Source organism: Liolophura sinensis, chromosome 13 (assembly GCF_032854445.1).
Source record: "Liolophura sinensis isolate JHLJ2023 chromosome 13, CUHK_Ljap_v2, whole genome shotgun sequence".
In the NCBI taxonomy this organism is placed as follows: Eukaryota; Metazoa; Mollusca; class Polyplacophora; order Chitonida; family Chitonidae; genus Liolophura; species Liolophura sinensis.
The window spans coordinates 6,924,362-6,945,846 of NC_088307.1; the positions used below are offsets into that span (position 1 = coordinate 6,924,362).

Here is a 21,485-nt window from a genome sequence, read left to right on the forward strand (position 1 = left end):
GTATAGTAGCTCAAAAATCCAGTCTAAAGATGGTCTATTTGACTGACCTCTTTGTACTTCAATAATTATGGGAAAATGCTTTTAAAAGTGACAAGATATTAACATTTGATATGTGAGATGATGTGCACTGGCAGGTCAGAAGGGTCAATCGCAGGTACTGCCTTTAAGGGATACTTGAAATATTTGGTTTTTATGTCTTATTCAAGGTGCTAAGCTGAACATACATTCCCAGTAACTCAGTCAATGATGTTATTTCTGACCATTGGCAGAAAATAGGCGTAAACAAAGAGGGGTTATTAACAGATATAAAATAAGCCTGAAACAATACATTTTTGGCACAACTTCCTTTATTGCCCTAAACTATAATCTTTCCTTTAGAGTTCCTTTTAATGTGTGACAATTTCCTTTATTGCCCTAAACTATAATCTTTCCTTTAGAGTTCCTTTTAATTTGTGACAATTTCCTTTATTGCCCTAAACTATAATCTTTCCTTTAGAGTTCCTTTTAATGTGTCGTTTAAATAGTTTTTAACAAAACCAAATTTGTGACCGCACTTTCCACTCATGGTATCATTAATTTTTTAAGAGCATTGCATTATCTTGTTTTTAATTTATTTATTTATTTATTTATTTTTTAGTCATGAACAGTTAGATTAAAACCCTACTGAGGTGAATTGACAAATTTTGCAGGTTTCAAGTGACCATTTGCTAACTATCACACTGTCGTCAGTGCTCTGGCTTTCATCTCCGTGCTGTAGTCTTTAGCATTAATTGCTTCAACCTTCCAATCAACACCAGTCATAATTTCCTTCAGTATGGTGCACATCTCCAGTTTTCATCTCATGTTGTCATGCAACAGGTATTTGTAGCCTATATTCAAAATTCAGTTTTGGCTGGTAGTTCGATTAGATTTTTTTTTTTTTTTTGCCAGCCAGTACACATTGCCTTTATGTCCATCTAACACAGAGGTGTTAAACTTTATTTTCTATTGGTTAATTTTCAGCCAATGATAGAACGTGTTCGTCTTCACCCACTCCTCATCATAGGATCCAAAGAGTATGAAAGCACACCTCAAAGGTGAGTTCCTGCTCACTGTTTGCGTGGCCATGGGTCATGTTGTTTGAAATTGTATTAGCTAATTCTTTTATTCAGGCATATTTTAAATTCAAATTTTAGCAAGTATCATATTACTTAGAATAACAACAGATTTACTTCATATTTAATATACTGTTGTGCAATTATTTTTGGATTATGTTCAAAATTGAATGCTTGGCTTAAAGGTAAATCTGGTATTAAGTCTTAAAATAGTTTTGAACAACTGGGCCATGGTAACAATGCATGTACAATAATTCCTAAAACTTCCTGCATATGAAAGAGCAACTTTCAGTGCAATTTATGCATCCTTTGAAGTTGATCTTGGAAGAAAAAAACTACATTTGTTTTTGGCCACTTTCAGGGCTTCACAAAAAGTGTGATTTTATCAGTATGTGCAGAATAATACCTTCATAATATACTTTAATAAACAGCTTGGAAATATGCGAAAGGTTGGAGAATTACAGTAAGTTATCCTCAGGGCCCAGGCCATTTGCATACTCCTACGTACATGCAAGTGGCAGAAGGCCAAGGATCCAGTGATTAAGGTGGTTACCTTTCACTCGCAAGGATACACACATTCTGGTCTTCACAGAATTTGGGGACATTCTTTTCTTTAAGACAAACCAGATATAGTCTCTTTTACTAAATTATAGATTTCATGAATTCTAGCAATAGAGGGCTGTGCTGTGCAGTATAAACAAAACCTGAATTTTACCTTTTTTGTCCAAAGTTCTCCATCTCAGGATATGCTCTTACAAAAGTCCTCTACTTAGCTTAGTATCATGCTAAACATTTTTTGAATACACATTAAAGCATATTCTTGGCTGAATTTTTTTTTTTTTTTTTGAATTCTTGATACAGTGGTAGGAAGGTTTTTTCAGGCTGCCTCCATTTTGTTTTTTCACAGTTGCCTCCCCTGACATGCAAAGTCTTTCCATTTGTGTGTTTTTATACAAACATGTATAATCAAACTGATGATGGAAAAAATATGGTGTCCTAAATTCTCTTCCGTGTGGTTTTTTTTTTAAATATAAATCATTCTAAGGCACACAGTCACTTTTTTTTGTAAATGATCTGTAGGTTATGGTACCACAAGGTGAGGCAATTTACCAAAAAAGCTAAGAAAAAATGTTTAACATTATTCCATATTATCATATGTAAATGTATTGGTTGTCAGTTTGTTATTATTAATTTATTTGTTTAGGGAATGTCAGTGGACAGCAGTTCTTACACATCTGATTTTGTTGTTCTTTATTTTTATGTCATTATCATCTCCATGATGATTTCTGGTTTCCTGATTTCCTCTCTGGCCTGCAGATTTGATTTTTACCTGATTTCCTCCCTCCATAATGCTGGTTGCTGTCATATATTCTCGAGCATGGTGTAAAACACCAATCGAATAAATCATCACCACCATAATTATCAGCGTCAGTGTCACCACTGTGTACATGTATGTTGAAGAATTTTTACCTTTGTTGTGTATTATAGAATGTATTTTATTTGTATGAAGGCGTTAGGCCTAAGCACAACACAGATTTCCAAACAATGTGGACTCTTTTGAAAACCGGCGTCCACATTTTTTCTGAGCTCTTAAAATAATTAATTTTTGCATTACAGCAAATGGATAGCTTTGTTAATACAAGCAGGGTTTTCCTCCCACCATAATGCTGGTTGCCATCGTATAAGTAAAATATTCTTGAGTACAGCATAAAACACCAATCAAATAAATAAACAATACTGACGAGTTGTGGACATTAAAGCATTAAATCTAACGTTTGTTGTCAATTCTGCCACATTTGTTTGTTGATGTCCAAACCAAGGAGGTTGCAGGCCGGAAACCAGTTTTGACGTACCAATGTGGCTGTAAGCTTGTCAGGTATCAAAGCAAAGAGAAACCTAACAAGTGTTTTTTTAAGTGAAAAAAATTCTTATGAATAAATAGATAATCTAAGTTATGAATTGTTTAATGAAGATGATTTTCTTTGCTGTAGGTGGCGCAAGATGGAAATACAAGACATCGTGGTGGACTGTGCGAAAATGTCGCTGGATGTCATCGAAGGGACTTGGGAGGAGGTGCGCTGCCCAATAGTTGCTCCGCGATATAACCTCTACACTCAAATGGTCAATCGCCCGTCATCGACCTCATCTCTGCCAGGTGAGTTAAGAGTCAGGTACATGTATGATTTAGGCCCTTTGTAGTCTGTGGGAACAAGGGCTTATTGCCATGGCAACACACAGTTGTCCTTCACCACAATAACTCAGATAGATAAGGCCTCTTTGCATTTTATACTGCCTCTACTGCTTTTGTCATTCATTATGTTGTTTTGTGGTTTGGTTTGGCAAAATCGTGTACAAGATCTGTTAAAGCTGAAAATTTTTCTAGTTGTATATACATGCATAGGCTCCCTGTGACATATATGCTGAAAGCAAGCCTTCATTTAGACTAGCTCTGTCTTGATCTGGAAATACAGTGAAACATTCTGGTGAAAACCAGACCCTTCATACCCCGGAATTCCGTCACTTCATCGGCCACTTCATGGGGTCCGCTTTCACATCCATTTAAAATACCTACAATTCAACCAACCTTGAAATACCGGAACCTGTGAACTCTGAACCCAGTTTGAACCCAATTTGCACAAACAGTGCTATTCATACCTGCGAAAATTGAGTGATGTCTGTGCGCCTTCACAGCACATACCCTTACAGCTGGGCCACTCTTGCTGTTACTTATCCAGCCAAGAAAGCCCATCTTCCTACCAGCAATCTTGACACTGCATGTTGTCTGTGCGCCTTCACAGCACATACCTTTACAGTTGGGCCACTCTTGCTGTTACTGATCCAGCCAAGAAAGCCCATCTTCCTACCAACAATCTTGATACTGCGTGTTATCTGTGCGCCTTCACAGCACATACCCTTACAGCTGGCCCACTCTTGCTGTTACTAATCCAGCCAAGAAAGCCCATCTTCCTACCAACAATCTTGATACTGCGTGTTATCTGTGCGCCTTCACAGCACATACCCTTACAGTTGGGCCACTCTTGCTGTTACTTATCCAGCCAAGAAAGCTTATCTTCCTACCAGCAGTCTTGATACTGCATGTTATCTGTATGCCTTCACAGTACATGCCCTTACAGTTGGGCCACTCTTGCTGTTACTAATCCAGCAAAGAAAGCCCATCTCCCTACCAGCAGTCTTGATACTACGTGTTATCTGTGCGCCTTCACAGCACATGCCCTTACAATTGGACCACTCTTGCTGTTACTAATCCAGCCAAGAAAGCCCATCTTCCTACCAGCAATCTTGATACTGAATGTTGTCTGTGCGCCTTCACAGTACATACCCTTACAGCTGGGCCACTCTTGCTGTTACTAATTCAGCCAAGAAAGCCCATCTTCTTACCAGCAATCTTGATACTGCGTGTTATCTGTATGCCTTCACAGTACATGCCCTTACAATTGGGCCACTCTTGCTGTTACTAATCCAGCAAAGAAAGCCCATCTTCCTACCAGCAGTCTTGATACTACGTGTTATCTGTGCCCCTTCACAGCACATGCCCTTACAGTTGGACCACTCTTGCTGTTACTAATCCAGCCAAGAAAGCCCATCTTCCTACCAGCAATCTTGATACTGCATGTTGTCTGTGCGCCTTCACAGTACATACCCTTACAGCTGGGCCACTCTTGCTGTTACTAATCCAGCCAAGAAAGCCCATCTTCCTACCAGCAATCTTGATACTGCATGTTGTCTGTGCGCCTTCACAGTACATACCCTTACAGCTGGGCCACTCTTGCTGTTACTAATTCAGCCAAGAAAGCCCATCTTCTTACCAGCAATCCTGATACTGCGTGTTATCTGTGCGCCTTCACAGCACATACCCTTACAGCTGGCCCACTCTTGCTGTTACTTATCCAGCCAGGAAAACCCATCGTCCTACCAACAATCTTTATACTGCATGTTATCTGTACGCCTTCACAGCACATGCTCTTACGCCTACTTCTGCCAGGGCATTTTGAGCTAATCATTGGTCGTTCCTTTAAAGTGTGCATTTCTTTTGTTTCAAAGTTAATACCTGTATGTTCGGATCAGAGTCATTTGTTGACATAACACTATACAACAGCAATGAACAGTGCTGTGAACAGTGATATGCTTTTATCGAAACAGGCAGCAAAAAGTTACTGTGCTGTCAGGCTACACCGGTGATTGCGAAAAAGGTCGAACAACCACTGTAACCTATCGTGTTGTTATTTTGCCACTAATTTCTATCATTCCTATTCTACCTCAAAGTAACTGTGGCCCTGATAACCTTTGACAAGTGGATGTGCAAGGAGTTATTTTTATACGCTAGCATTTCTTCTGCATCTTCTGTGAAATAAATTTTTCCATATACACCGCATAGTTGTCACTACAGCCGCGTTCGAATGCCATGTTGTTTTGAACACCTGCCAGTTACTATAAAGTATGTGTCGAACTTTGTAAAGGGGAACCTAATTGGGTCAAGAATCATGCATATTTATAAAGGAATGTTCAGTGATTTGAAGTGTTAATATGGTCCAGTGGGTCAAGAATCATGCATATTTATGAAGGAAAGTTCAGTGATTTGAAGTGTTAATATGGTCCAGTGGGTCAAGAATCATGCATATTTATGAAGGAAAGTTCAGTGATTTGAACTGTTAATATGGTCCAGTGGGTCAAGAATCATGCATATTTATGAAGGAAAGTTCAGTGATTTGAAGTGTTAATATGGTCCAGTGGATTGAGGTAGATGATGTTGGACATCACCAGCTTGATTAAGTGAAGATGAGAAAACAAGACAATAATCCCAAGCAATGGTTTAAAGTCATTAACCTGGACAGTATTCCCGCTGATTAGGGCTTGTTTACTGTTCCATGTTTACTGACTATAATCAAGTTTTATCAAGAAAGTGGTGACGATTTAAGGACTACCTGATGGATCCGAACACTCGTGACAGTGATGGAAGAAATGGACTAAAACAAGGCGATGTTCAGCAGGCAGACCATGATCTCTTTTTTTAGCTATGTAATTCTTCAAACTTTTCGCATGTTTGCAAGGTGTTTATTCAAGCATATTCTGAAGGCATTATGCTGTGTAGGATGATGAAATTATACTTTCTGTGAAACCCAGAAATTGACCAATCCAACCAATGTAGTTATGTCTCCAAAATTTCATTATAAATGTGCATACATTGCACTGAAAGCTGCTCTTTCATATATAGAAAGTTTGAGGAATTCGGGTAAATCCAAATGGTAAACCATTGTTCGCTATAAAAAGTGCGTTATGAGCGGCTTACACACGTCTTTGGAAATATGGGCCGATTTTAAATATAGTTATACTGGCCGTACTTGCTTTCTTATCTTTATTGTAAAGAAGACATAGGTGACCCCTGATAAACCGACCACCTGTCAATACCAGCATTTTTTACTGGTCCTGTGACATGGCCAGTTTTCACAGGTTTGTGAGTCAGCGGAGGTAAAAGTGTGTACATAAAGCAAGTTTGTCAAGATTCTGTATTTTTGCTCAAATTTTGGACACCTGGTCTGCTCATTTTAACCAATATATGCAACTCTACCTGGAATATTGAGTTTTCTTTTTCCTCACATGATTAGACTGTAGGGAACAACATGCCATCGTACTGTTGTTCATGTAGAAAGTGCAGATAGCAAGTCTTAAGATGACTGGACTGATCACATGGATGTCTCTGGTAAATTAGTTCAAATAGTAGGCCTCTCCTAGATCTCTGTTACAGACACTTTCCTTCAGTAACCATCGTTAGCAATGTCAGAGGGAAACAAGACACTGTTTTCCTTATAACCTGCCTGTTAATAATGTAGTACAGGTTTAACTTAAAGTATAAGAGAGCTAAAATATGAAGTAACGTTCATCATGCAGACAACTGAAAACTAATCTTAAAAAGATTTTCATTTATTCTTTAGATTTTTTTATGAGTGTTGAAAGGCATTCAAATATTTGAACACAGTTGAGGGCCTTATGAGCTATGTTGACCATTTTTGGGAACATTATTTCAGTAATCTTTTACTCATGGGTAAAAAGAGTTATTCCAACATTAAGTGTCATTGCTAGAGTTTGAAAAACTTCCTGTGACATCAGATTTCCAAAACTCTGGTAGTATGTGTTGTTGATGTGCTCTGCATGTATTAATTACTCTAAATTCAAGACTCATTGTACTGGTATTGTGTATGACTATCAGTATTATAGAAAATGTAAGGGGTGCTACATGTATCTCAAACAGTGCTTCTTGTATTGAGCTGAAGTTTTACAGACATACGAAGCCCAGTGGCACAAGGGGGATGTTCCATTGTTGATGTTCTGTATGTATATTAGCTACCATAAAGTAATAACTTCAGTGATTTAAATATTGAGCTAAAGTTTTGCATTCAGGTGTCTGGTTTCCCCCACCAATAAAACTGACTGCCATTGTCGGAGTGAAAAATTCTTGGATACGAGGTCACCCAACAATCAAATAAAATAAATAAAGAAACAAATGGACATGTGTTCAGTGCTTCCAGATAGGCCCGGCAAGTTCCTGTGGAAATAAGAACTGAAATAAACTGTTTTTCTTACATTGTTTATTGATGCACTTAGTATTGTAGGCAATTCACACAAAAGCCTTGTGGGAAAAAGACAGCTTCTTTTACATGCAAATATCCTTTTGTCAAATCCTGGCTACTAAGCCATATACATAAGATTTCAGCCAAATTCAGCAGTCAATGCAGTTGTCCAGTCCAAGTATAACAGCAGCAGATTTAGTTCATATTGAATATACCGATGGGCAGTTACCTTTGGGATAAGTACCATATTGACGACCTGAGTTAAAGTTGAATCTGGTCTTATGTTTACAAACAGTTTTGAACAACCAGGGCCCAGCTGGCTGTCGAGTTTAACACAAATCTTGTTTGACTGATCAGTGCAGCTTGAGACAAATTACTGCAGGAGATAGTCATTTGTTCAGACACCTCTAGCTTTACTTTCTGAGGGCTAGAGTTGCGATTGTTTTTTCCAGAGGCAGGGGCCTGCAGGATTCAGTTGGTTAGTGTACCAGCGCAGCATCATGACCCCTCTCACCAATGTGGTCGCTGTGAGTTCAAGTCCAACTCATGCTGGCTTCCTCTCCGGACGTACTTGGGAAGATCTTCCAGCAACCTGCAGATGGTCATGGGTTTCCCCCGAGCTCTGCCCGGTTTCCTCCCACCATAATGCTGGCCGTCATCATATAAGTGAAATATTTGAGTACAGCATACAACACCAATCAAGTAAATATATAAATTTTTCCAGAGGCCATCACAATGTCGAGGACAGAATACAGTTGATGAGAAAAAAAAACAGTAATGGCTTTTACTGAATTGAAAATGGATGCAGTCGTACCTAAAATAATCAAGGCATTGTTCACAATTGCAAACAAAAGCGTATGACAAAGAAGATATTTAAACACTATCAAATTATACATCTATGTATATCTATAGTTGTAGAAAGAGCCATTGCGTGAGTACATGTAGGTTACAGTGTTGCATCCAGCAATTATTTGAATTCCATGACATTAAATGAATTTTTGGGCAATTTTCACCCAGCACAGTGAGGTAAAGCAGGTGGTCTAAGTCTAGGATCATGAAGTGATCATAGGCTTAATTTATTTACTTACTTATTTGATTGGTGTTTTACGCCATACTCAAGAATATTTCACTTATACAACGGCAGCCAGCATTATGGTGGGTGGAAACCGGGCACAGCCCGGGGGAAACCCACGACCATCCGCAGGCTGCTGACAGACCTTCCCACTTACGGCAGGAGAGGAAGCCAGCATGAGCTGGACTTGAACTCACAGCAACCGCATTGGCGAGAGACTCCTGGGTCATTAAGCCGCGCTAGCGCGCTAACCAACTGAGCCACGGAGGCCCCATCATAGACTTACGTCAAAACTGCAAATCATTTTAAAATTGTTTATTACGTAACAAGGTCAGAATATTGCTTGACAACATTAAATCTGGGTAAGTTATTGTAAAATGAATTTCAGCTAAAACAACGGGAAAAAACATACCAAGTTAATAAATAAAATGATTTTTGACTTAGGTCAAAGATCGCTTCGCGACCCTGGGTCATGAACACAACAGATTTTGTGTATGCTTGGAAATACGTTCTTAGCCATTTCAAGCCATTTCTGTACACATTATTACATGTATGTCACTATCGTCCAGTAGGGTGTTACATGTAGTCCGACAATGAATGTAATAGTACAAAAATAAGTATTTACATGACAGAATAAATGGTGGAAATGAAACATGATTATGGGGAGTTTTTGATGCCCTCTTACAAATGCTGTGTGATCATCTTAACTTGTACCTGCTTGTTTCTGTGATATTTGACGGTACATCTCAATTGTGTACAGGATTTGTCAAAAATATGTCTGGGATTGAACAACCAAATCTGCTGCACGTATTCTACTCACTGTACTTTTTTTTTTCCCCCTTTGCAGATTTTTTTCTCCTCATGAGCTCTTTTATCTTTTCTAATCAAATTGTTTAAAGTGGAGCTATCAAATTTTACTTGACATAAAATAAATGGCGATAGTGAAGAAACATTATGATGGGTAGAAGACTTCTTTTGTTAAAGCACAGCTGTAAGATGTCCAAAGAAAGCACATAGCATTCCCAGCATTATCGTTGCTCCTTTGGCCAACGGATGAGCATGCATCGGCTCACCATTGGTTGACTGGAGATCAGGTGAGGTTTTGAGAATTTTCAAGCAAGGGACAAGATACATGGATTTGCTTCGAGCAGCTGACGTTAATGGTGCTGTAAAGTTCGTCAGTTTTTCTGTTGTATTCATAAGGGTTTCATATGTTGAGTTCACAAGAGATTCTGTAGTTGAGTTCATGGGCATGTCCATTGTAAAATTCAGCATTATTTCTGTCGTTGAGTTGATCAGGAGGTCCGTGTTGAACACTGTTTCTGACATTGTATTTGTAAGTATTTCATCAGCTGAGTTTAGGGCAGATCCTCCAGTTGAGTTGATCAGGATATCGATGATTGTAGAATTTTGCACCTGTGTAGAATTTTGCACCTGTGTAGAATTTTGCACCTGTGTAGAATTTTGCACCTGTGTAGAATTCAACTCTAAGCCTGTGTCATCGTGTGAAGTGTCCATCACAGTTTGTGTTGTCAGAAACCCTGCTGAAGACAATTCCACTCCGATTGGGGACGTAACGTTTTCATATTCGTCTTTGATGTCCGATGTAATGGACGGTAATGTTGTCATGGAGACCACTGGCTTCATGCAAACAAGAGAAGTATTCCAACTATTGTCTGCTTGATAGAAAACCTGAGAACAGTTGGTGTTTTGGACCATGTTGTTATAAAAAGTGGATCTTCGAGCATTTTTCAACGAGGTTTTCAGATTGCAAGTATGTGTGATATTGTTTAGCGCAACAGACATGGATGTGAAATTGAATGATGACAGGGCATTTGGGTACAGGAACTTGATAAAACTGGTGCTGATGAACGTTCGTCTACCTGTGACATTGTTGAATGCTTTTGTGTAGATGCTTTCAATGTTGACCCGCTGGATATCCATATTGGTCACATTATTAATGTGAGAGAAGGACAGCGGTGCAATCTTCCTGAAATTTGTGTTCTCAAAAGCCAGGCTAATTCCTGTCATGTTTGAAAATGCATATGGCTCCACAGTGTCGATTTGACTTTTCTTGAAAACGACCTTTGTCAGTGTGAGATCATAGAAGGCACAAGATTTTATGACCTTGACAGTACAGTTGTGAAGGTTGAATCGTGTCAGTTGGTCTAGAGAAGATAACGCGTTGCTGGAGATTTCCTGGAGTTCACAGTGTGACAGTGTCAGGATTGTCACATTTTTGGGAACTCGGACGGGAATTGTTGTCACACCAGAACACTCAACTTTTTTGTTCGTTTGTTTGCATGACGGCTGCAAAATGTCTGGAGCGAATAGACCATTGTCAAACTTTGAGAACAAAATGGCTGCCAACATCAGAAAAAGAGTGCTGCGTAAAGTGAGAGGATTCATCTGTAAAATAAAATCACAGAGGAGTTGATAATGGCTGGTTTGCGGAAATAATGAAATGATGTCCTTTTGCAAACAAAAAAAAAAACAACATAAAACTGCAGTGGTAAAGGAGTGTCATCATGTAGATTAAATCAATGATCTTCACATTAAATTTGCAGAGATATCCTACAGAGCTATTTTGTTTCAGTGTTGAAAATCTGGTCTATAAATTCATTGAACATTGGAATGTAAAAAACAGAGTTCGAAGAATATGTATGCTTTCCAAAACCCCTGTAAGCAGAAAGACGTGTAAAAGAAAAAAAAAAGGTTTGCTGTGCCTGCGAATGAAACAGGGCAAAACAAAAAGTTTGAAACTAAGAATTGCTGATAATGGATTGTTATAGCTTCATGCTTTTTGCTACATTGCAGAAAAAAACTATCAGTGGAATGACAGGTTTACTCAGTTTAATTATTTAAGTTTCATGTGAAATTTTTGATTCTGTCATAATAATCAAATTGTGTGAAAGTTACATAGTACTTTTGGTATGGTAATAAAAAAAATGGTCAAACAGAAGTGAAATATTCTTGAGTATGACAAGATTAAAACACCAATGAACTAAAATAATTACATGTAAATAATACTAATCATTCAAATAAATATTTTGACCATTTAAGTCACTGGTACTATTTTATATTATCATAGTGTCGAAAACACTTGTGTGACCCCTTGCACAGTCTTGTGTTCACAGGGCACTTGTCTTGCAACAATATTGTGTGCATTTCTGTACATCACATGTCAGAAAGTTTATAAGTAACTTGCCATAAGTCCATGGTTTATGTCAGGCAATTTGATTTCCTATACCCAACAGGATGATCGGCATCATATAAGTGAAAAATTCCTGAGTATTTTGTTTAACAACAATCATATGTATCAATAAATAAATAGAAAAATTCTAAGTTTTACTCCACTCATAAACTGACAAATTTGTGTGGCCTAACATAAACATGTTAAGTGAAACACTGTGTTATGCAGCATAGGGTAAGCACAAATCATTTCGCATAAAGCAGTATTATGAAACAAATGTAGTTACACACTTACTGCGAAAGCCAGAGACCCACGTGTAGATGTGTAGGTTTGTTCACTGTGAAGCAAGTTCACAGCTAGTTCCTCTTCCCTGCAGGGTCCAGACAAGCCTGATTGTCACCCAAGTCTGATGGCTGTACACTTGTACTTGATGCTGATAAAGAAGGGCATGGTATTTGTGTGCCAGGCCAGAAAAAAAATATTTTCGTTTGGCTTAATGAAGCCAATATTCCAGTATAGGTTCTTACTCTGAATTCACCTGTTTATTATTATTATTTTCTTTTTCATTTATTACTATTTTCTTGTTCGTTTTTTCTCTCCTTGTTAATTTCATTTTTTAAACAAAAAAATTCCTTACCTATCCAACGTCTATTTTTGGATAGGATCAGGGTACGCCCAACAGAGAACTTTTCAGGATGGCCTCAAGTTTACTACTGCTGTTGAGTTTTCATCTCATGATATTATATAAGCCTGACACTCACCCCCCCCCCCTCCCCCTTTTCTCACCTCCCTCCACCCCCTTCATCACAGAGCAACCACTTGATCATCTCACTAAAGGAAGCCTCTTTTACCTATCAGCAGAGAGCACATGCTTACCACAGGATGTGTTTTCCTACACCGCTGCAAGCGTCTGCAGTGGGTTTTAGGTACATATATAAAACCTACATTGTACTCAGTAATTACAGTGAACATTTATTGTACATGTATGTTCCAAGTAGTTTCCAGTTTCCCTGTGATCTTAGCGATTGCCACTTGTATTATAATAAAGTGCCACACTTTGTCAAGAGGATATTTTACAAAGACTTCATTGTGCTGAGTGGGGTTGCCTGTAACAGGAGTGCACAGAAAGTTTCCTGATTGACTTCAAGATTACCTCACTTGAAATGAGGCTGAATCAAACACTGTATTTTTCCCAAAACTTTCTCTGGAAAAAGTTAATGTTAAGGAGCAAACAAAGGTTCAAAATACAACTTTTGGTAGTTAAATTTGCAGTTTTCAAAAAAAAAACTTTAAACTAAAAAAGCCTTTCTAAAATAGATCTCTGAATCAGTCAAAATGAGTGACTTTACGCTACCCAGTCAAAATGTAAAGCTGCATACAGTACATCTGTAGACAGATTATGTGTTGAGCAATCATGTTCTGGCGTGTAAACCCTGTGCAAATATATTGGTACCTACACTCTACATTTTGTATTACCTCAGTTATATGTATACACCTTCTTCACGTTTTATCTGCCCTACCATCAAGTTTCATGCTTTTATACCTTCCTCACTTTTTCTGGGCATGTACCTTCAACTTTCATGCAGATATATCTTCATCAAGTTTTTGTCTGCATGTAACTTCAACTTTCATGCAGGTATACCTTCATCATGTTTTATCTACATGTACCTTTAACTTTCAGGCAGATATACCTTCATCACATTTTATGTGCATGTACCTTCAACTTTAATGCTTATATACTTTCATCACATTTTTATATGTGCATGTACCTTCAACTTTCATTTATTTTCATTTATATATTTCATTGGTGTTTTATGGCGTACTAAAGAATATTTCACTTATACGACAGCGGCCAGTATTATGTTTCAAGCACCATTGACTTTCATGCAGATATACCTTCATCACATTTTATGTGCATGTACCCTCCACTTTCTTGCAGATATACCTTCAGCATGTTTCATGGACATATACACGAGCCTACAGCAGGTTTCATTTACAATGTACATATGCCTTCATGACATATTACGTACATACACCTTGGTCACATTTTGTCTATATGTCAGAGTTTCTTGTTTATATATCTTAATCCCATTTTATGTACATATTCTCTCATCATATTTCATCTACATACACCATCATAAAGGTTTATGTACCTTCATCACATTTTATGTTCATACACCTCTATCAGGTGTTATGTACATGCACCTTCGTCACATTATGTACATATAGCGTTATCTATTTTTATGTACACATGCCTTCATCTAGTGTCTTGTAGATATGCCTTCATCAAAACTCATTTACATATGCCTTCATCAAGTTTTATTTACATATACCTTCACCAAGCATCACGTATACACATATATGTACCTTTGTCAAGTTTTATGGACTTGTACCTTCATGGACATACCTTGTACCTGTCCATTATCATTGAAAACTGTTGACTGCTTCTATTTATTTTCGTATTTTATATATTTTCTTTTTTCTGTGGTGATTTATGTTGAACATCGTTTTGGGATTTTGCTTTGCGATTATTGACATTGATTTACAGCTGGTACAAGAATGTCTGTTTCGATGCATAGATTGATCGTTTCATGTTCATGCCTTTATCGTGTGTCTTGTACATACACACTTATTATATTTTTTATAACACTAACCAAACACTAACCAAAGGGCAGTGCACCCTGAGCCGTAAGTGTCTGACAATGCTCATGGTGCCATTCCTGAAGTCTACTGTCCATTGAACACCACTTTTGTCAGTATGGTTGTGGCAAAGTTTGTCAGCGATTTGCTGATTTCAGGTTGGTGGCTGTGCCCGGTTTCCACCCACCATAATGCTGGTCGCCGTCATATAAGTGAAATATTCTAGAGTACGGTGTAAAACACCAATCAAATAAATAAATAAATAAATAAACAGTAATGAGATAGATAATTAAATCTATCAGAAGGCAGTGGGTTTCTGCCCTCCACTAGTGAAATAATTAAATCACAAAAAAATAGTTCCTCGTGTTTGTTATCTTTCTGTTTGCGTAATGCAGGCCAAGCTGTACAGACAAGCCTCCCCCCAAATGTCACCGGTGTCCCAGTAGTGTCGACCTTGTCCTCTGTGCCCTCCAACGTAGCCGACACCAGCGTGCTATGGAGTCCCTCAGCTGTCTGCGGCCTCTCCACACCACCCCCGTGTCACATGACCTCCAGTCAGTCCGGAGCCGCAGACTACACAACCAGTATTCAGCACTCTTATCACGGTATGTGGTTAAGGTTTAGTGCTCAGTTTTAGGTCAGCACTCTTATCACGGTATGTGGTTAAGGTTTAGTGCTCAGTTTTAGGTCAGTCATGGTTCTCACCATATTTGATCTGCCTGTCATGAGCAAGGTCCCAGGTGGTTTAATTTTTGCAGATTTATTAAATTCATGGAACATGCACAGTCATGGGTTTCCCTTGGGACCTGCATAAGTGAAATATTCTTGAGTAGGGTGTAAAACACCAATCAGATAAATGAATAAATTTTTTTAAATAATTGGGCACCTGGCTAATATTGGTGGTGTACTCTGATCAACCAGGTTTCCTCCATCCCTAACCTTGACAGACACTTGAAATGTGAAAAATTATTATGTGGTGAAAACCATTCATTCATTGTGTTGGCCATAGTAAACCATACATTGCTGGCTACTTGTTCTGGAAAATTCATTAGAAATAAAGTAACAAGCATAATGACCAATCATTTACCATGAGATAAGTGAGACTCTGTTTTCTTGTTTAACTACCGGTTCAGTCCCGACTTTGGACAGGGAATTTTTGGGTTTTTTTTGCATGAAATCACATACTCAGATTTCCTCGGATGAGCATAGGACATGAACGGTTAAATCATTAAGAAAGAGAGAACATACATAAAACATATCATAGATATATAAATATGGTAGGAAACATATAATGTAAGGAAATGTTTTTTTTTACATACGAGCACACATACATACATACATACGAACATACACATACATACATACATACATACACACATACACACACACACACACTTAATTTTGGAATGTCTGAAACTCACCCAGACTCACCCTTGGCCTGTGGCCTCATCCAAAAACAATGGACACTTCCTTTTTTACTGCAGTTATCCCACGTATACCCAGTGAATGAAGCCATTATTTCTTAATTATATCAAAAGTAACCATGTGCAAAATACAGAGATGAAGTTTATCCCGCTCAGACTACAGTTAAAAGAGCGGTGAAACAGTTACAAACCCTGCATATGTCATCAAAAATAAACAACATCTGCAAAAACAAAGAGATACATGGCTAATTATAATATAACAGTTGTAAAACGTCCATATTCTGTTGTTGGTTGTTACATTAAACAGAGAAGCACTTGAAAATCCTCCATACAGGTACACTGCATGCTTGGCTATGTTGTAAGTACCCAAGGCAGCCTCACCTCAGATCACTGGATAGCTTTAACCTAATTTACATTGCCTGTAAAACACTCATACTTCAGGAAGAGGGGAGCCAAGGTCATTTTGTGTTGCATAAAGTTTTAGGGTGAAATATAAACCTTGTTGATTCAAACAGCTGCCTGCTCCATATATAAAACTGATGTGCCTGATGTCGATTATCTCGATTTTGTTAACGCTCTCAAAGATGTCGAGACAATCCTGCACCATGTGCACACTATGTTGTCTCCCTTGTCTTCAGGCGCCTCTGCACCATGTGTACACTGTGTTGTCTCCCGGCACCTCTACTCCATGTGTACACTGTGGTACCTCCATTGTCTTCAGGTACCTCCTACACCATGTGTACACTGTGTTGTCTCTTTTGTTTTCAGACACTGTCTACACCATGTATAGATTGTGTTGCCTACGTTGTCTTCAGGCACCTCAACTCCATGTGTACACTGTGTTGTCTCGTTTGTCTTCAGACACTGTCTACTCTGTGCATAGATTATGTTACCTCCATTGTCTTCAGGCACCTCCTTTACCATGTATTCACTGTATTATCTCCCTTGTCTTCAGGCACCTCCTACACCATGCATACACTGTTATGTCCCTTCTTTTTTGGCACCTCCTTCACCATGTATACACTGTATTATCTCCCTTGTCTTCAAACACCTACTCCACCACGTATAGACTTGTTGTCTCCCTTGTCTTCAGACACCTCTTACACCATGTGTACACTGTGTTATCTCCCTTGTGTTCAAACACATCCTCCACCATGTATAAACTGAGTTGTCTCCCTTTAGGTACCTCCTACACCAACACGCCTCTGTTGACTCCCTCTCAGACCCCGAGGGCCACGCCCCCAGTCATCGTCGACGATCTCTTTGACAGGGTAAGTTACCTTACTCTGTTATGTGTTGGTTTTAACTTCAAAATATGGTAAATGACCTTTTTGTCCACATTTTGTCAGATTGTGAGAGCTTTATTATTCTTGGTTTCCTATATGTTTGCATGGATTATTTGCTCACCAGTTGTTTACTTAACATTAATCATGATACTTCTTATATAAGTGTATATACACTTACCTCACATCATATTCACAATTTTTATTTTCACCAAGACGAGTTACATTGGTTAAATTGGAATGATTTGTGTTTGTCTTTTTCAGAGTCGTAATAGCCGTAGCAACCTCTCCAAACGTCTGAGCGGGAGTAGTCTCCCTTCGCCCAAGCTGCAGACCTGCACCAGTAATCTGGGTCAGACAAGCTTCGACTCTCAGACTTCACTCTCTGTCCCACCCTCACCGCTCCGCCCAGAGTTCACATCAGAGCCGCCTCTAGGCACTCACCGCTCCCAGCCCTTACCTCGTGCCGTGCAAAAGCTCCCGTTTGATGACATCCCAGAAAAGTCTTCCAGGAGTGACACATCATTTTCGCAGAACCTCTCCCAGAAGCTGGACAGTTCAGTCTTGGAAAAGTTCCAGAGTTTGTCCCGAGAGAGGATTGAAGAATCGCCCATTCAGGGAGATTCCTCAGACAGTGGGGGAGATGGGAAATTGAAGAGCCAGTCATATCCTTCAAATTTGAACTCGCATGCAGAGCCACCTGGTGACAGGGGGCGCTCTTTGTCTATCAAGGTCGTGGACAAAGTTGTTCAAGAGATGACTGAATGTCATGACAATGCAGGTATGTGTAATTCCTGTCCGTGTACTGAATCATTTACTTATAAAAAATGAGTGGTTTTATGAGAGACATGACTGGTATCAAACAATACAATTCATTCATTTCTCTTAAAGCGTAATAATACTGATGGCTTTATTTCAAGAGGGTGAAATACAATGAGTATACTCAGTCAACACTGGATTGATCTACCCTGAGGCCCTCAGACACAAACAATTTGAAACAATATGTTACATTGCATGTGATGTAATGTGCTTTGTGTTTCTTATTCAAAGTTTTCCACCAATTTTGAATACTTTTTTTTCAAAAAATAAAACTTAATTTATGAGATCATATTTATTCCTTCTTGTTTGCTTTTATTGAGCAGATGACGCAGACGAAGAAGTAAGGGAGATAATTCAGGAGGAGATTTCTGACAAATTGTCCCAGTCGGAGAGCACAGACAAGATAGAGGCTAATCTCCAGTTGACAGCTGAATCCGTGCAGCGCTTCATGAAAAAAGTCAACCGAATTAGGTTTAACAGTTTAACGATTGGCACCACTCTAGATGTGGTGACCGATGTGGGCCAGAGGGGTGGGACAAGAATTCGTTCTTTGTCTTGTCCACAGCTACAAAAAGCAGCCCCTGACCAAGTGCAGCTGGCCGAGTCCAAACTGTTACGCTGCAGTTCTGCTGCACCACCCCATAATCAGCTGCACAAGTCCCAAGCCAGCAATTCTGACAGCTGCGTTCCCATAGTAACCAACCCTTACAGTATTAACAGTGCAATGACGAGTGAGCGTGAGAATCTGGTCAGCAGTTGTGTAACGGCTGCAGCGCCCTCTATCGTGCAGAGCTCACAGTGTGCATCAAACACGGAACTTAGTTCTAGTCTTAGGATTTCTCAAGGTCAGACTGACCCTGACCTGAAAACGACAGAAACTGCCATCCCCCTGACGCGGAGCGAAGTGGAGGAAAACGCTGTGATAGAGCAGATTCTGCCCAGGCCCTTTGACCGCATCTTGCAGTACTCTCTGCCGTACTCGGCCATCACGCGTTGTCAGCAGTGCAAGCGTCGCTATGTGACTGCCATAGAAACCAATGATCTTCACACCGATAGACTTCCTAAAGCAGGTAACTATAGTGATGTCGTATGTCATGACACATGTACAATTCCCACTTCTAGTAAGAAACCATGTTTCACCTCTCCCTGAAAACAACATTGTTGTTGGGGGACAAATTTCCATGCCATATTATTATATATGGTGCATGTTACATGAAGTTCTTGATCCACTGATAGCCTGTTACACAGGCCTACTTGTGTATCTTAGAGGAGTATTCCTGTGATGCCAGATGGGTAATTATGAACCAAATCAGTATAATTTTATAGCTTTCATTGGGTAATGCCAAGATATCTAAGTGTCTGTGTGCATAGAAGATACAAAATCTGAAAACTTGCTTTACTGAAATTTTTGAATATGTTTAATAGATGGGTGCAACAACAGTTTAGTGAAAAATTTTGGTGACACATTTGTGACGGTGTTGTGATGAAGTGTGTTATAGTGAGAGGAAAGTGAATTCATGTCAGTTGTCGTAAAATGAGCAATCTGGGTAATTGTCAGACATGCCTCACAGCATAAGCAGGAAAGGTCAAGTATTGGTCAGCCAGATGTCAGTAATGTGATGTGGTGGGACATCATGTTGTCTGGTGTGTTCGGCATTGCGTTTCAGTGAGGCAGCCAGTGAATCATTATGATGAAGAACTCTTCTTAAAATGAAGTTAGCAATGGATCCCGATGACAGATTTAAGGGAATTATACCTCTTTTGGTTTAGTGAATTTTTAATTATAATAGTCATGTAAAGCTTATAAACTTAAGGTGGTGGGTTGGGGGGGGGGGGGGGGCCTCTGTGGCCAAGGTGGTTAGCATGCCAGCACATTGCAATGACCCAGGAGCCTCCTACCAATGCTGTTGCTGTGAGTTCCAGTCCAACTCATGCTGGCTTCCTCTCCTGCCGTGCGTGGAAAGGTCTGACAGCAACCTCCGGATTCTTGTGGGTTTCCTCCAGGATTTGCCCAGTTTCATCCCAACATAATGCTGGCCACCATCGCATTAGTGAAATATTCTTGAGAGGGATGTAAAACACCAACCAAATAAATAAATAAATGTACTCAAGGTACCTACATTTCATCTGGAAACCTATGAAAAATGGATCTTGAGGGCAAAGTTTTTTCAGTGATGTGTGAACAGTGTTTTTTTCATGTCATTAACACTGTATCTGTAGAACTGCTTGATCTAAACCTTTGAAATTTGATGATTTCTTGGATGAACAACTGACCCAGAAAGCTTGGATCTTGATCATGATGGCGAAGATTTTCAGATCACAGTGATATCTCTACATTGTTTTTTCATGTCATTAGCACTATCTACAGAACCATGGTTGAGGTTTCAAATTCTTTTTAAATTTTTTAATTATTATTATTATTATTTTGTCTTTTGCAGACTACGAGACTCCTCTCTTCAGTACATTCTCACCCCCGGAGCTGCTGGATCGCCACTTACAGCTGGGTGGGGAGGTTCACTCAAAGGAGCTAAGCCGTATCCCCATCACAAGTCAGGACTCCATCAACTGGACACACTTTGGAGGTGAGGCCCTCGCCTCCAGCTCTATTCTCTTGAAATGTTTGCTATGAGAAACTTGGTGGAGTTCCCCACTCAAAGTTAGCATTCGGCTCCATTGGTAGGGCTGTTTGCGCGGTCGTATGTACAGGAAGCCGCATGTAGCAAAGCTCATGAGTAGCTTGCTCAAAGGACTATAAAATTGGCACTAATTGGCTGACATTGGAGATAGCATGTAGCCTACATCAAGCATGAATCAATAAGCCATACTGGGACCTAAAATTCAGCTTATACTAGGCATAGGCTAGACTTGACTATTTCTCCCATAAGAACCAGCGTGGCGTAAATCACTGTTCAGTTAAATAAATAAAGCAAATATGTCAAACCAGCCAAGCAGCGGAGATTCTATATCCTTGTAAGGCCTGTGCTTTCCATCCAACGGTCCATCCACCGGCCCAGCCAATCCACCGGCCCGGCCCATCCACCAGCCAATCCACCATCAGTCCATCCATCTGTCCAGGCGTCTGTCCATACATTAGTCCATCCATCTGTGCGTCCATCATTCCATCAATCAGTTCATACATTAGTCCATCCATCAGTCTGTCCATCAGTCAACAGGGCAACTTTAAATTAAATTTCCAAAGTCTTCTCATTGTGCTGTAGAGCTGCAGATTTACGTGTCTTCATGCACTTTTATTCTCAGCTGTAACTGTTGAGCTAATTTCTTATCCTAGGGATAGTGCACTGACCGGTAAGTTGTCTCAGTGAAGCAGCACTAGATAAAAGAGCAGTTGCAATCCGTCCTGCATCAAGGAGGT

At 39.4% G+C, this 21,485-nt stretch overlaps 2 protein-coding genes across 2 annotated transcripts in view; one reads left to right on the plus strand and one right to left on the minus strand.

The window, feature by feature from the left end:
- Window positions 1-21,485, plus strand: part of LOC135480444 (hamartin-like) — a 51,082-nt gene that overhangs the window by 15,315 nt on the left and 14,282 nt on the right. The window contains exons 8-14 of the mRNA XM_064760278.1: window positions 1,003-1,076; window positions 3,086-3,249; window positions 14,982-15,191; window positions 17,193-17,281; window positions 17,558-18,074; window positions 18,436-19,182; window positions 20,551-20,694. Of these exons, the coding sequence (XP_064616348.1) occupies window positions 1,003-1,076; window positions 3,086-3,249; window positions 14,982-15,191; window positions 17,193-17,281; window positions 17,558-18,074; window positions 18,436-19,182; window positions 20,551-20,694 (1,945 nt within the window). The remainder of the gene's footprint in view (window positions 1-1,002; window positions 1,077-3,085; window positions 3,250-14,981; window positions 15,192-17,192; window positions 17,282-17,557; window positions 18,075-18,435; window positions 19,183-20,550; window positions 20,695-21,485) is intronic.
- Window positions 9,090-12,704, minus strand: LOC135480445 (uncharacterized). The gene is made up of 2 exons (XM_064760279.1): window positions 12,241-12,704; window positions 9,090-11,162 (listed from the first exon to the last, which is right to left on the minus strand). Exon 2 carries the CDS (start codon window positions 11,160-11,162, stop codon window positions 9,732-9,734), a length of 1,431 nt encoding a protein of 476 aa, XP_064616349.1. The 5' UTR covers window positions 12,241-12,704; the 3' UTR covers window positions 9,090-9,731.